Source organism: Rhinolophus hipposideros, assembly GCF_964194185.1.
Source record: "Rhinolophus hipposideros genome assembly, chromosome: 15".
NCBI lineage: Eukaryota > Metazoa > Chordata > Mammalia > Chiroptera > Rhinolophidae > Rhinolophus > Rhinolophus hipposideros.
Window position 1 is genome coordinate 12555915 of NC_138061.1, and position 15301 is coordinate 12571215.

The following is a 15301-nucleotide window of genomic DNA, read 5'->3' on the forward strand; positions in this document are numbered from 1 at the left end:
TCTTTCCCGAAAAGCCCTTCAAGAAAGATCATTCTGGCTTTAAGGAGTTAATGTAATTACCACACGTGGTTACCTTTGTAAGTTAGAATTACAACACTATTACTGCTGGTGCTTGTTCCTCTACTGGGCCATTCATTAAAATGAAGACATATTCAAACTCAAAGATGCCTTTGATAGGTACCATGGCACCATTCTGCAGTAAATGGTAGGATCTGAGATTAAATCAGCTATAAGTATAACAGATTTTTTATCAAAACTTGAATATACTTCCACTGGATTTGCTAAGGGACCATTGGCCCCATTTGAGGTGGTCCTCAGAAAAATGTTTATGTCAGAAGATGGAATTCCCAGGGCCCTTGACCTATGTTTTCTTAGCATTTTGTCAGTTTGCTGGCAAGGAGACATATTTTTTTCAAGTGACTTAATTTTCCCTTTTGGACCTAGGGATTTCCTTTCTGTCTGCCATTTCTGGTCCCCGATAGCTGAAGGTACGCAGTATTGGCTTCTAGGAAGAAGTGGATTATTATTTTCTTTCTCTGATTAGTTTTTGCAACATGGCATACATAATAAGCATGAGGGAGGGGTACATCTCTTCCTGTATGAGAGATACAGAGATCTGGGCTCTAGTCAGCTACAAATACATTGACTCCAGACAAGCCATCTCTGGCACTCCAGGTTTCTCTTTTGCAAAATGTGGGCCAGAACTAGATGATTTCTAAGGGCATTTCTAAAGCTCCAAAAATTCTAGAAATCTTTAACATTCAGAATTACCTTTCTATCCTTGTTAAATGCAAGGGGTAGGCTTCTGCTAAATTCCTCTAAGCCTATGTAAAGCATAATGATGTAATTCACAACCAATTAAAAGTCAAATGTCTTCCTAATTGGCAATTTTATATATAGACCTTGGCATCAGCTATCACAAGAAATACTGGGGACGGGTGAGGGCGCTGATTTAGCCTGTATGTTTTATTTATACCTACAAAATTTTTATTTTTTGTTTTGTTGCTTCAAAAGGAGCTTGTTTATTCCAAACAAATCTTGATTTTACCATTTGGCTCTGTAAGTTGTGTAATAAATGTCCACCTGTTAGTTATACTCAGGACAGCAACTCATAAAATATACCCTAAAGGCATTCTACCTAGTCATCCTTCTTATTTTATGGATGAGGAAACTGAGGGTCCGAGAGGTTAAAACAACTGCCCAGGGGCCCCAACCTAGCCAGTAGTGCCTTGCAGGTAGCAATTGCCAAGGACTCTGTGGGTGCTAAACCTGAAAGAAGGCTGAAGAGAGGTCAAGAAGGACCTTGACACCCCAGAATAAATGTCTGGTCTTACTTCAACAGACAATAAAAAAGTCTGCAAAGGTTTACGAGGAAGGGAGTGATATGATTAAAACTGTGCTTTCCTTTGGCAGAAGTCCAGGTACCTGAACAAAAAATGGAGGGAACAAGACTGTCAAAGGGATGTCTGCCCTATCTGCCACATGGGTAAAATCTATAGAGCTCTCTCTTTCTCTGTGGGGAGAAAGAGAGAAGAAAGAAAGCTAACTCCAAGGTCTCAAACTTGAGCCACTCTGAAATGGACTTTACAAAAACAGTAAAGTCAGGCGAGAAGAGCGGGTCTGAGGAGCGGGAAGTGGTAACAGGGGAGGGGGGAGGAAGAGTGTCTTTACACCTAAATAGCAGCAAGTCTAGATGGAGATGCTATTGTTGCACAGGTGAGAGATGTTGGCTGGAGAACCAGAGCTGGGAGTCAGCTGCTGAGAAGCTCCACTGAGCGAGCGGAGAGGCCACGATCCTAAAGGGAGAGAGTGGAGAACGATGAAAGGATCAAGCCTCGGGAATGACTCCTGTGTTTGCGGGCACACGAAGTACACACTGAACAGCGGGGAGATGCTCAGCATCTATTATCTCCAAGTAAATTTGCAGTAGGTACCTGAGGTAAATCAAGGCATAGAACACCAGAGTAAAGGAAGTTTCCAGAAGTTGGAGAGGCAACATGGGGAATACTCAACGGTCTAACACTACAGACATGATGGCAAGTGAGACCTGGAGAAGGGACATTTGAGTGACTAAGTTTATCATTTTGTGACTACTATAGAAAGATATGATGCTTAGCAATTGTACATCAGCTTTATTTCGCTTCCTTCATAGCACTTACTGTCTTCTCTTTGTCCATAGCATTAAAAGTACTTTGCAATTATGGGTTTAGTTGCATGATTATTTGTTTTATATCTTATCTCCCCATAAGCTATAATCTCTTTGAGGGCAGGAACTCTTTCTATTTTGTTCACTGCAGTATATGCAGTGCCTGGCAGTATAGCAGACATTTAAAAATATCTCTTGGATGAATAAAGGTAGCAAATGACCGTTCACAATAACTGTATTTTGCAGAGAAGATTAAAAAATTATTTTCTACTGTTGAGTTTAGAGCCTTTTTAATCCGGTATTTTTTTTGACACAGAGTCATTTATTAACAATAATCTCAGACATTTGTTCTTATCTCTGTTGTCCCCGGGGTGCTCTGCTTAATTTTGTACTTTATTTTGCCATGAAGGGCTCCCTTTTTCTTTCTTTATGAAGACACATATACTGGATGTAAGTAATATTTGGATTTGAGGTTAAAAGGTAGTTAACGTGTCAGATTTTTATAATGAAGTTTTGATACAATTCTGTGGTTTTATTTCTTATTCTAGCCACCTCTGAAAAAGAGAATGCAGAGATCAGATCAACAGGTGTGTTTCTACAAGTGTGAAGATTTAGTGGCAGAGTTATGGAAAAAAACCCACAGAGTCTCCAGTGGCTTCTGGAAAATATAAATTCGCTTGAAAAAACTGGCTTCAGTGGGAAGAAGACTTCACTGAGTGTCGGCCAACCTGGAGCCTGTCCCTGGTCCACCTCTGAGATTTCAGGGGACCTGCCTCTTGCTGGTGCTATGAGCTTCCTTGTACTCCTAAAATGGGGGTAACATGAACTATTCACATCTTTCAAACGTGCTGAGAAGATTGGGAACTAGTCCTTATTAATAAAATGATTAAGATTTTAAAAAAACTTTAAGGAGTGGTGCTAATTATTTTTCATCACTAACAAGAAATATATAGGAATGTAATTTCTTAACTGGAAAGATAAGCTAAGGTACCACTTAGAACCAAGTTATTTGCCCTTTCTCCCCCACCTGGTATGGCTTAGCATAATTTGTAGTAGAAGTGTACAGCGGGGTTGTAGCGAATGCATCCTAGGAATCTTACCCAATCCCATCTTTTATATATGGGGAAATAGGACGCAGAGACTAATGGACTTGGCCATGGTCACAGAGCTAGTTGGTGGCAGACCTAGGTCCAGGGCTCAGGATTTGTGACTGCAAGTCCACCGCTCACACATACGAGCTTAATTCCCTTTCCTATAACTGCATGCCCCTCACTGCTACTACACAAGCTGAGTTGTAGTTTCATTAGCAGATGTGAAGTTACCATGCACATGTTCGCATTACACAAAATGTCTGGAGTTAAATCATCGGAAAAGATAAATCTATCCTTCTTGTCCCTTAAGCCCAATGCTTAGCAGAACCCTTCAAGTCCTTCCTCTTTGAGTCTGGATAGAAAGACTTTTCAGGAATAAGGGCTATCTGGAGTACCCCGTATCTTTAGTCAGAGAAGCACAGTGATGAGGGAGAGTCTCACAGGCTGAGGACCCAGGTGGCCCTGGGTTTCCATTCTGGTTCACTTACTCACTAGCCATACTGGCCCCGGACAAGTCATTTACTCTCCTGAGTTTCAGGGTTTTTTGTTTTGTTTTGTTTTGTTTGTTTGTTTTTTTAAATATGAAGTGCAATAATAACAGATAGTTTTCAGAGACATAAGAGGGTTAGACCAATGAATGTATATAAAGTACCTATATGTATACAAAGCATAACATACATGTACATAAAGCATATGATGCATATAAAGCATATAATGAACGTATACAAAGCTCTGAGTTACTAGTTCTCTTTCTCTCACCTCTTCTCATTTAATTAAACCAAAGTTCTCTTTTTGTCATCATTACCCATGACACCGTGGGTGGACTATCATTGTAAACATTATACATTATTTCTAGATTCTTCAAAATATTCTAGTCATCCTGCCAAAACTTCTCAGCATAATGAAGAAAAACAGAAAACCTTAGACTTTCTAGCAGCATTCTTTTTGGTAATGTTAGAGTCAGTGAAGCATGAGGCAAGACCAGGGCGAAATTCTCCTTTTAGTTGAAGCACACAGCTCCTTTCGGCAGTGGGCACTTGGGCTACTGAGAAAAGTTAATCTGCTGCTTATTAGTAAGAATCCATAAACTATGCAATCCATAATCCTTCATCACAAAATGACAGCAGCCATTATCATTTTCAATTTATGCTTCTGAAGAGCTCTATTTGCTTTGTCCACATTTCATCTTAATGTGATTCTAAAACACTTGGAGACCTCGCTGTTTACGGTGATTGGAGACATGCTTGGTTGGTTAGTGTCACGCAGCAGAGTTACTTGATGTGTCCACTTTTCATGGGGACATCAGTTTTTCAACCACTTCGAGGTCAGAAGAGAAAGTGGCTGCACAGTGTACATATGTCAACAGCAGAAATCCCACATTAACCCAAGAGCATCTGGCATGGTTGACAGTGGTTGCTCACAGAACAGACAGGATAAAGCAGCAGGTTTACAGGGTTGGGAAGCAGGGAAACTAATTAGCTTGGCTCCAGGAATGCCAAAAAACTTATTTAATAATTTTTGCTTTTATTTTTCTAAGCCACCTAGAAGGAAAATTGCTCACAAACACTTAAACTCATTACATTAAAAAAAAAAAAAAGATTAATGCATGGAGTAATTTCAAGGATGAATCTGCAATTTTTCTTTTGACCTCTGTTAAGATGAGGGCCATGGAAGGGACTTCACAAATTTCATAGACGCTAAAAGGGCCATGTCTAATTATTACTTGCTAAGTAGTACTGAAATATTTGAGGGTGAAAAGAGAATAAAGTCCAAAGACAATGCTGTACTTTAAATTAAAAAAAAAAAAAATACTAGCAGCTCCTGAAAAGAGAAGACCAAAATTAGCACCTGAATGTTTCTGAGTCACTTATTTTTTAGTGGTAAAATTCAGTTTCTGAGTGAAAACCACCACACTCATAGATACTGGCGCCTTCTCCATATCCGTAAACTCATCCTTCTCTTAAATGTTCTTATTCATGGTAAGGAAGAGTGTGTGATGAAAAGCATCACTTGACATTTAGAAAGCTGCATTTCAAAAAAGGGCCTGATCAAAATTTTTGAGATTGGGCAAAGCACTGCAAGAGGACCTTTAATCTAATAATTAATGCTAATTAATCACTGAATAGATATGCTAACATTTGGAGACATAAAACCTATGAGCGGAGAGAAGACTCCTGGCACCCTATCCTTCACACAGTGGGGGTGGGGCCAGGAGCCTGTCCACGAAGCTCCTCCCCCATCTCCTTCTCTGCTCCCCCAAACCACTCACTCTGCACCAATACTGGAGGAGGCTCCTAGGAGACAATGTGAGAAACAATGAATTAACCCCAGTCCAGTTGCTCATTGCTGTTCACTGAGGCTCACAGATGGAAGGGGTTGGTTGAGGTCATGTTTTCCAGGTCTCTTATTCTCCCCCTCCTCCTCCAAAGCATTTATGAACTGCTTTCTAAATGCAGGACCGTCTGATAAGCACAGGCACACAGATGTTAAGTTTTAATTGGCTGTGTACACACCAAACATCTTGATGAAGAGTGAAAATAATAAGTCAGTTTGTATATTGGTGTCTGAATTCACCTGTTTAGGGAAAACCTACATGTGAACATTAGAAAATGTCTCCCTACAGACACTGCCTATTTGTTTTCCTAATGAAGTTCAGACTTTAGTTTTGTTTCTCTCATCTTACTATAACAATTTTCTTTTTTTTTTTTTTTTTTTTTTTTTTTAAGTTTTGTAGTTTTATTTTATTTTATTTTATTTTTTATTTTTTTTTAATTAATTAATTTATTTATTAGTTTCAGGTGTACAAAACAAGGTAATACTTAGACGTTCATCATTTATATCCCTCATACTGTGAACCCCCCTCCCCCCATCCACTATCCCTCCGACCTCACACTGAACCATCACATTATATATATAAAATTATAGTTGGCATTCATTAATGTTTAGCTTCTGATGTACAATGCCATGATCAGGTATCCACAGTATCCCTGAGGTGGTCTCCCAAATAGGACGCATGTCCATCGGATACCCAACAAAATCTTTACAACATTATAGAATACCTTCCCCAAATTAATTTTCAAAAGAAAAACCCTGAGGCCATCTTGTGGTTACCAGCTGCTTCCAAATCCCTTCACCTTTCCCCTTATCCCCAACCCCCTCCCACACACCCATCTAACCAATCTCGGTTTTTTCTCTGCGTCCCCAAAACTGACTCTGATTAGTTCATTCACATAGTCTTTTCTTTAGATTCCATATATAAGTGAGATCATATGGTACTTGTCTTTCTCTTTCTGACTTATTTCACTTAACATAATGTTCTCTAGATCCATCCATGTTGCTGCAAATGATAAGATTTCTTTCTTCTTTATGGCTGCGTAATACTCCATTGTATAAATGTACCACAGCTTCTTAATCCAGTCATCTACCGATGGGCATTTTGGTTGTTTCCATATCTTGGCTATTGTGTAAAGTGCTGCAATAAACATAGGAGTGCATACAGATTTTTGAATTGGAGTTTTGGATTTCTCCGGGTAGATGCCTAGGAGTGGAATTACTGGATCATAGGGTAGTTCCATTTTCAGATTCCTGAGATACCTCCATACTGTTTTCCATAGTGGCTGCACTAATCTGCAGTCCCACCAACAGTGCACTAGCGTTCCCTTTTCTCCACATCCGCGCCAGCATTTGTTGTTTGTTGATTTATTGATAATAGCCATTTTGACTGGAGTGAGGTGGTATCTCATTGTGGTTTTTATTTGCATTTCTCTGATGGTTAGTGAGGTTGAGCATTTCTTCATATGTCTTCTTGCCTTCTGTATGTCCTTCTTAGAGAAATGTCTCCCCAAGTCCTCTGCCCATTTTTTAATTGGGTTGAACTATAACAATTTTCAAACATTACCCAAGTGGAATAAATTTCACAACGAACAACAATATTCTACCATTAACATTTACTTAACTTGCTTTATGACATATCTGTCCATCTACCCATCCTACCATCTATCCATCCATATATGTTTTTGATGTATTTCAGAGTAGACTGCAGGCAGCAGATAAGATTGTATTTTACAGGAGCAGAATCAAAGAGTCTTCCTACTCCTATAAGGATAGCTAGAAAAATGTATTCATTTTTTTAAACAAAACGAGTTCATTCTGAATAATGCACACAGATATTCAACATAATTCAATCTATAAAAAGTACAGTTAAGTTTGCTCAGGGTTTTGTCTACTTGTATCCATCCTGTAGACACTTCCAGTACTCCCCCAAATGGATGGCTTTGTGAAGACATGGCTGTAGATTATAGAGAAATAAGCTTTCTGCTACAGATCATCAGAAAAAGAAAAAATTACCTGGAATGTTCACAATGAGTAATTTTTGTTGTTTTGCACTATACTCTAGTATTTCCCAATTGTTCCTGAATGTAGAAATATGATGATTTGTATACCTCATTCCTTCACTTATAAAGTGAGTTTTACAATATTATCGCAGAGGCTCATCATGAGGCTAAAATGTGAAAAATAGGAGAACACTCTGTAGAGCCCTATGTAAGGCTGAGACAGTATTATCGTTAGTAATCATAATGCATCTGTAATAAAACACAGCTGAGGTAATGGTAATGGGCCACACGGCTACTTGGCTCTTGCAAATCAGTCAAAAAGATCTCAAAGGATAAAGGGACAGAGTGTTGGCAGTTGCCTTTATTCTGCCCATGAGTACGTCACCTTGTCAGGGATCGAGAAGAACCTTGGAGTATATCACACAGACTTGTTTTCATTAGGGAAGTGTTTGTTTTGGACATCATCCCAGCCTTAAAACAATACTTCCATTAGCTGGGCACAGTACCTATAATTATCATCTTATCTGACCAGTGCCAAGCTATTCTACTTACTGCATCCCATTTATGCTGGTGGTTCAGAAAGGAGAGGGAGGCATTCCCTCAATGCATGAGAAGGTGTGGAGGATGTTTACTGTTTGAATAAACGCCTACAAATGAACTTTGGGTGGAAATTTCTGCAACAAAGTATCATCAGGTAACATAATGAGGAGTCTAAAGTTGATGGAAACTCTCTGTCCCCAGATGGGGAAAATTCTGTTACATGCATATCTTAAGTTTTTAAGTATAGCTTCCATTTTTGTGTCTGGCTGGACACAAATGAAGAAAGTGAAGGACAAGGTCAAAGCTCACTAGGGAACCAAGAAAAGACAAAATAAGCAGGGAGGTAAGCTCATCATCAATTACTGTTACTGAGAACCTGCCAGATGTTTCACACTTTATTTTACGCTTAAGGAGGAATTGAACAGAAAGATAGGTTTGAAATCACCCTTTCCCTCAAAAAGCATCCATTTCACTAAGAGTTGTTTAGAACAGTCAGAAGGCAGAGAGATGAGAAATTGTAAGCAGATGGAATAGGATATGTCAAATGAAAGAAATAAGCATGGTTTATGATTTAATTACAAGTTATGTTCCACATAAGCATGTTTACAATGGGGACAACATCACAGCAATGAAAAGACCCCTTAGAAGATGCATCTAGTTACCCCATAATTCAAAGTATGCTTTTTAGGTAGGAAAAGGAGAGTCGGAGGAAAAGGAGAGGGTTCCCGGCAACAAAAACATGTCTGAAACATACTGACATGGTTGTATCAAGCGATCATACTCGGACGCAGCTAAACATGCAGGTGAGTTCCCTAATTTATTTCCATATTTATGAAGCAAACTTCTAATCAAATTAGTAATTTCGCATCCTACATGACACACATACTGGGAGGAAAGGGTCACGAAATTGTTTGTCCTGTTAGGGAGATTTCTCACTGTAATTATAACAACAAATAGGGGTGTGTGTGAACGTACATACATGCATATATTATATACAAACACACGTACATATTCCATACGTATTTCTAAAAGAAACACAGCAAAATTTGAATTTATAGCAATGGAGATATCTAGCTATGTGGGTAAGAGTTCATATCTTAATAAAATTATACAATACTCTAAATTAGAACCACGTAAATATTTTTTCTGTGCTATTTGGTGGTTTATTTCTTGTGTTCAGTGAACATGTTTGGCTTAACTGCTGATAGATCCTCATAGAGCTTACCTGACTGTCCAGGGGGCGGGGCCCCTGATGACCCACGTGGCAGACACAGGAACACAGTCAGAACGGCAGCTCTGCTTCCAGCACATGGCTCAATGGCTATTGGTTTGGGTGCCCCCTGAAAAAGAAAACTCACTTTAAATTTGCACATTGGACATGACTATTTTACTTTTGTCTTATCTACGCTTCAGTCAGCTAAACTGTATATCCACAGTGGTTGGGACACACCATGTTGCATTTTTTAAAAGTTTAAATATTTTACTGTAGTGATATGTATTTTTTTGTAGTCGTACTCATTAGCATTTGGAAGATATTTTTCTTTGGGAGTTACAGATTGGCCCATATTTGTATAATTATTGAAAAGTACTCTTTGCTTTGTTCTATTGTTAGCTTGATTTTTTTCTTTAATAAACTTTACTTATTTTTGAGAAGTTTTACGGTCATAGCAAAAGAGAAAGGTATGGAGATTTTCCATATAACTACACATGAATAGCCTCCCCATTATCAACATTCCCACCAGAGTGGGACATTTCTCACAACTGATGAACCTACACTGACGCACCATAATCTCCCAGAGTCCACAGTTTCTATTAGAGTTCACTCTTGGTGGCTTGGCCAAATGTATAATGACATGTAAAATCATTGTAGTGTTATACAGAGTAGTTTCACTGCCCTATTCATCCACCTATTCATCCCACCCCCCTCTTTTCACCCCGGGAAACCACTGATATCTCACTCTCTCCATCATTTTAGTATAGAAATAGTGGTTTTGGCTATTTTACTAAAAAAATTAAAAAATGCAGGTGAGATATGGTTGACATATCAAAGCAACATCTATGCATAAAGGGAAAATTAAATAGAAGAAAACATACCACTGGTTTAGTTATTTTTTAAAAATAATTATGTAGTAAAAAATGATTACTAATGACATTTGAACTTTTCTGAAGACATACAGACATACATAGTCATTCAGCTGGGATGTTGTAGAATACTACCATTTCCGGAAAGTTTAATGAGGCATTAAAGATAAAATATGTCCTCTTTCATGTAAAACTTTGACTGAAATTTCTGGTGACAATGGTTTTATGTGGTTATAAAGGTTTTCTTCTTTATAGCAACATAAATCTCATGTTTTAAAATTATCCTGATACAGATACATTTTGGGGGTTTTCCATATAAAGGTGAAAGTGGCCATGATGTTGAAAGTAAAGGGCACCAAAATCATCCGAGAAAATGCTGTAGGCCACGCTGCAATACTTGTATCAAGTTACATGATTTATGGTTTTACACTTTAAAGCTTACATTTAATTTAACAGACTTATTTTTGAAAATGTTAAGTCAAAATCAGCATAAGTACATAGACATTCTCCAATGAGGTAAATATTTAGAGAATAGGCTTGTCATATTCCAAGGCTAAAAGAAAAATACTATGAATGTTTGGAACCATATTTCAAAGCTACTGAAATTTATTCTAATGTAATAAATGTAAAATACATGTAAAGGTCAATTGGTTAAAACATACTAAGCGAAAATAAAATGAATTTAGGTTTAAATGATGGTGATATATTAGAAGTACCAAAATCCCTTTTAATATACCTAAGAAATAATCTATCATTTCTACCACCAGGAAAGGTTTTCTTTGCTGTTTTTGTGTGTGTGTGTGTGTTGTTTGTTTTTTTCCCCGTTGTTGCTGTTGTTGTTTTTCAGCTCTGAGTGCAATAATTGGCCCTATTCAAAATATCTAAAGTCATGTTAAAATATTTGATTACAAAAATTAGAAGACTTATATGATTACAACAAAACACTACAGACAAACAAAAAACAGTTAAGAAACAGTGGTTGTTGGTTTAGAGGATTTAGAAAAACAAGAAACAATTTGAGAGGACATCAGTGGATATTATTGTCAGGCTACCTTTCTCCTTTTTTCGATGATAGAAGAAAAAGGTTTGAAATATGAAATGCTGATGCCAAAAGCACCAACTGAAGAGAAAAATTAGTAAAAGAATAACTACATTTCAGGTGGAAAATGACTTAATGATTTAGTATTTTAAACTTGAGAGATGCAGCAACAGATAAAGACAGTGTAGTGACATATCCTGACAATGGAGAAGGAATGATGTTGCCTAAAAGCCACTTCCATAAAATCGTCCTTGAAATAATTTTTTCACTCTTCATTCTACTGCTATTGTACTGAAAACTTCAGAAATTTCTTTACATTGATAAGACATATGAAAGGAGATTACAATTCTATTTTAAAATCAAATTGGCTTACAACTTTGTCTATTTTGGGCCATAAAACTTTCATAAAAGGAGATTAGCAAAAATATGAATTATTCATTATATTTAAAATATTAGTGACTAGCTTAGCTCTTTGACACTTCTGGAAGGAATTCACATAATTAAAAAAATTATTTCCAAAGAATTTGTGACAAATCTCACTTTCAATAAAGATTTTTAATCAAAAATGAAAAGAACACTTTCTAGCACTCGAATTTTGCAACAGAAAATAGCAAAACCCCACAAATGATATTTCTGACATCTTGATATTTGTCAGTGATAAACATATAACCATGAACCCAAATCATTTCACAATGACATAACATGCTTACTGAAGTAAGCAATTTATCATGCACTTTCCATGGCTGCCTTTGAAAGAGATAAGGCATGGGTTTGTTTGCCCATAGCACTCAGCAACTGTGATTTACTTCAAGGCATTTTCATATTTGTCGTATTGTAAGAAGCGGGTGTTCGACCGTGCCAGAAAACATCACTGACAGTTATGTAATTAGCAGTCATTGTTCATTAAGCATGCAGCACTTTTTTAAAAGACTCGTTTTATTCACTCTAGTCTTTTGAAAACTATTGTACTCATATTTTCAAGTTCTTGTTTTGAGGGGCTAACAATTCTATGTTAAACTCTTTCCGTTTTTCAGCTGTTAGAAACATCAAAATTATCAGAAAAGTTTCTACACTCCTAAGGATTTTCAAGATTACAGTTCTTAAAATTTATAAGTGTTCTAAAAGTGAGGCTACATTGGTTCCATCTTGAGAAACTACTGCTACAAGAACCACTGGATGTTTGGAAGATTCTTGCTTGTTCCTTCCTCTCAAAGTGAGTGAATCAGTGAGTGAAGAAATCACACTAGATCTCATCATTGAAAACCCTAACTCCAGTAGGTGATGATTTAACGGAATTATCTGATGTCCTTGGAATAATCATTACATTTTCAGAAGGATTTAATGCAATACTCTAGGACTCAAAAGATAAAAAAAGATGTCATTTCTGTTCTCAGAAACTTTTAGTAGTTCCAAAGTAAGGCTTGTAAACTCAAATTTCTTCAAGGCGCAGGTGAGTGACAATAGCTAACATTTAATAAGTGCTGACGTTGTGCCTTGTGCTATGCTATGTGCTTACATGGGTTTAATCGTACCCCACGAGGTAGGGACCATTCCCATTTTACAAATGATGCAACTGGAGGTCACAGATTTAAGTAACATAACTAAGGTTGCAGACCTACTAAGTGATAAAACCAGGATTTGGAACAATGTAGTCTATCTTCTAAGTCTGTATGCTTAACCACTATGTACCTGCCAGTAATAAGTAAGAAGACTGTCTTAACTTCTAGGATAATACAATAAAAACCAGTGGGTACTGCAGTGAACTGGAAAGTACAAGATTTCTTGAAAGACATTAAATCTCCAAAGTTTTGCTGTCCAAAGGACATGTCTATGGGCCAAAATGGTCTGAGGCTGCCACTTTCGGCTCTTTGTAAACTGGAGTCTCAAATGGCATTTCAGGGTTGCCAGGCTATTGCATCTCCCCACTCATCAAATCTCATCTTCTGTTTTGCACAAGTTCCCTGCTTTAGTCAATGTAAGTGCTCACTGTTTAACAGCTGTGCCCAGAGTTTCCACAACCTGTACCTTATTCTCTCATAATATTCCTATTGTCTAGGAAATCCTTCCTACAGGTCTCCAACTTTCCTAAAATCATACACCCTCAAAGCCAACTCATCCAGGAAACCTTCCCTGGTCTGGGGATTTAGTCTCTCCCTCTGTAGTTCTTTAATCATAACTTTTATGAACCTCTTCATTTTCTACCTTGAATGACACTTGGGTAAATGTCCCATCATCTTCCTGGGACAAGCTGATGGCAGGTCCAGTTTCTTTTTCATCTCTGTTGACCCTATACTCACTTCCTCTCTCTTTGAAATGCCTAAGTATGGTGCCTGTGCCACCTTTTGCAGACTTATGTCTCCTGCCTAATCTTTTATTACAGGTATTGATATATTTATGTATATAATGTCACTATTACATTCCTGCTCCTCCAAAGAAGGGATCATGTTGCATTTTTCTTTGCCTTACCTATAGCATCTACTAGAGTGCATTCTGCACATGGTAAGGAAATGAGTGGATGAAAGAGTAAATAAAATTGTCACATGGTAAGATAACTGATAGGCATGACTCAATTTTATCCAAATTATAGATATTAAAGGGATAATAAAACACTGAACAATATTACTAGCTAACATTTATTGAGTAGTTACTAGGTACCAAGTGCTATGCTAAGCCTTTTACATGCATTATTGTTATTTTCTTTTTTATACAGATGAAGAATTTGAAATTTAGAGATATCAGATAATATTCTCAGGGTAACACGGCTAGTGAGGGGAAAATCCAGGACTGGAACTTAGATCGGCATGATTCTAGTAACTTGGTTCTTAACCACTATACGATACTGCTAAAAAATATAGCTTAGGAAGCCAAGGAATCTCTCATTCTCTCAGCTTGGCTATTAATAGTAGGAACCCAATTAAAGATGTTAGTTATAAAAATGATATGCATATACTTGCCCCATTTCTGACCAGGGTTCAGAACCCCTGAGTTCTAGGACCAGTTCTGCCACTAGCTAGTTGTGTGACCCTGGGCATGTTCCTGTCAATTTCCCCAATTGGAAAAATGAACAAATAGGTTGGGTAATTTTTAGGGTGTCTTTAAGATTCTGTGACTATGATTTATGGACACCCTTCAGAATGTGTGACATACCAATATCAAACACTTTGTTTAAGTACAGTGAAATTTGAAATTTTCAATACTTAGTAATTTTTTCTTGTCCAGGTATTTTAAATTGCATATCTAATTTTTAAAGCACATTATTATACCACATGATGAATATATCACAGAAGAGTAAATGGCCACCATCACATGCCAAAAAAGCAATTAGAAAATTGAATCAAGGAATTAACGATTAATGTGGATACGTTATACCTGTCAGCAGTAATAAGTGTTTTGACAAGGACAGAACAAAGTCTGACAGTATGCACAAATACTAATCTGATGTCTGAGTGAAACATTAAAAACGCAAACAACTGCACATTAATCACGCGAACATTTCCCCGCTAAAACACTTTTAATGCTATTCTTATGAAAATCCATCTATAAATAAATATGAGTCTTTTTTCAAAACAGCTTGCACGGCTTGGTATTTGCAGTTTAATGAATGTTTATGTTGATAGGAAATTTAGTTTTTAGTCACATTAATAAAATAGAATTAATTTACTGAGCGTTGAATGAAGTCAGCCTGATGGTTTGGCTCACAGCTAATCAAGTATGTTGATGCCACAGGATCAACACATACCAAGACTCCACAATGCAAAAACAGATTCTTTGATTTTTGTTTAGATGTGGGGAAAAAACAAAAACGAGTATCATAGCCTTTCCTTATTTACTATTTGCTTTTCATGAAGCGATAAAGGGAAAAATACATTAGCTGGCTTTACTTGCTAGGAGACTCCGTATTAATAAAAGACATTAAGCTGATGGACGCTCTCAAAACCAGCCTTAAAGTGCGTTAGAAGCAAATTCAAAGAGAATGGAGTATTACGTGTGGGAGTAGGTAAAGGAATAAAACATAATATGCACAGAATCAGCACGCTGCTTCTGAGGTTCCAAAGATATTCCGACTGTA

The 15301-nt window shown here is 37.3% G+C and overlaps 1 protein-coding gene across 1 annotated transcript in view; it reads right to left on the reverse strand.

Moving 5' to 3' along the window:
• The window catches only part of ATRNL1 (attractin like 1), a 579923-nt gene that overhangs the window by 84015 nt on the left and 480607 nt on the right, over positions 1 to 15301 (reverse strand). The window contains exon 28 of the mRNA XM_081075162.1: positions 9337 to 9451. Within this exon, the coding sequence (XP_080931288.1) occupies positions 9337 to 9451 (115 nt within the window). The remainder of the gene's footprint in view (positions 1 to 9336; positions 9452 to 15301) is intronic.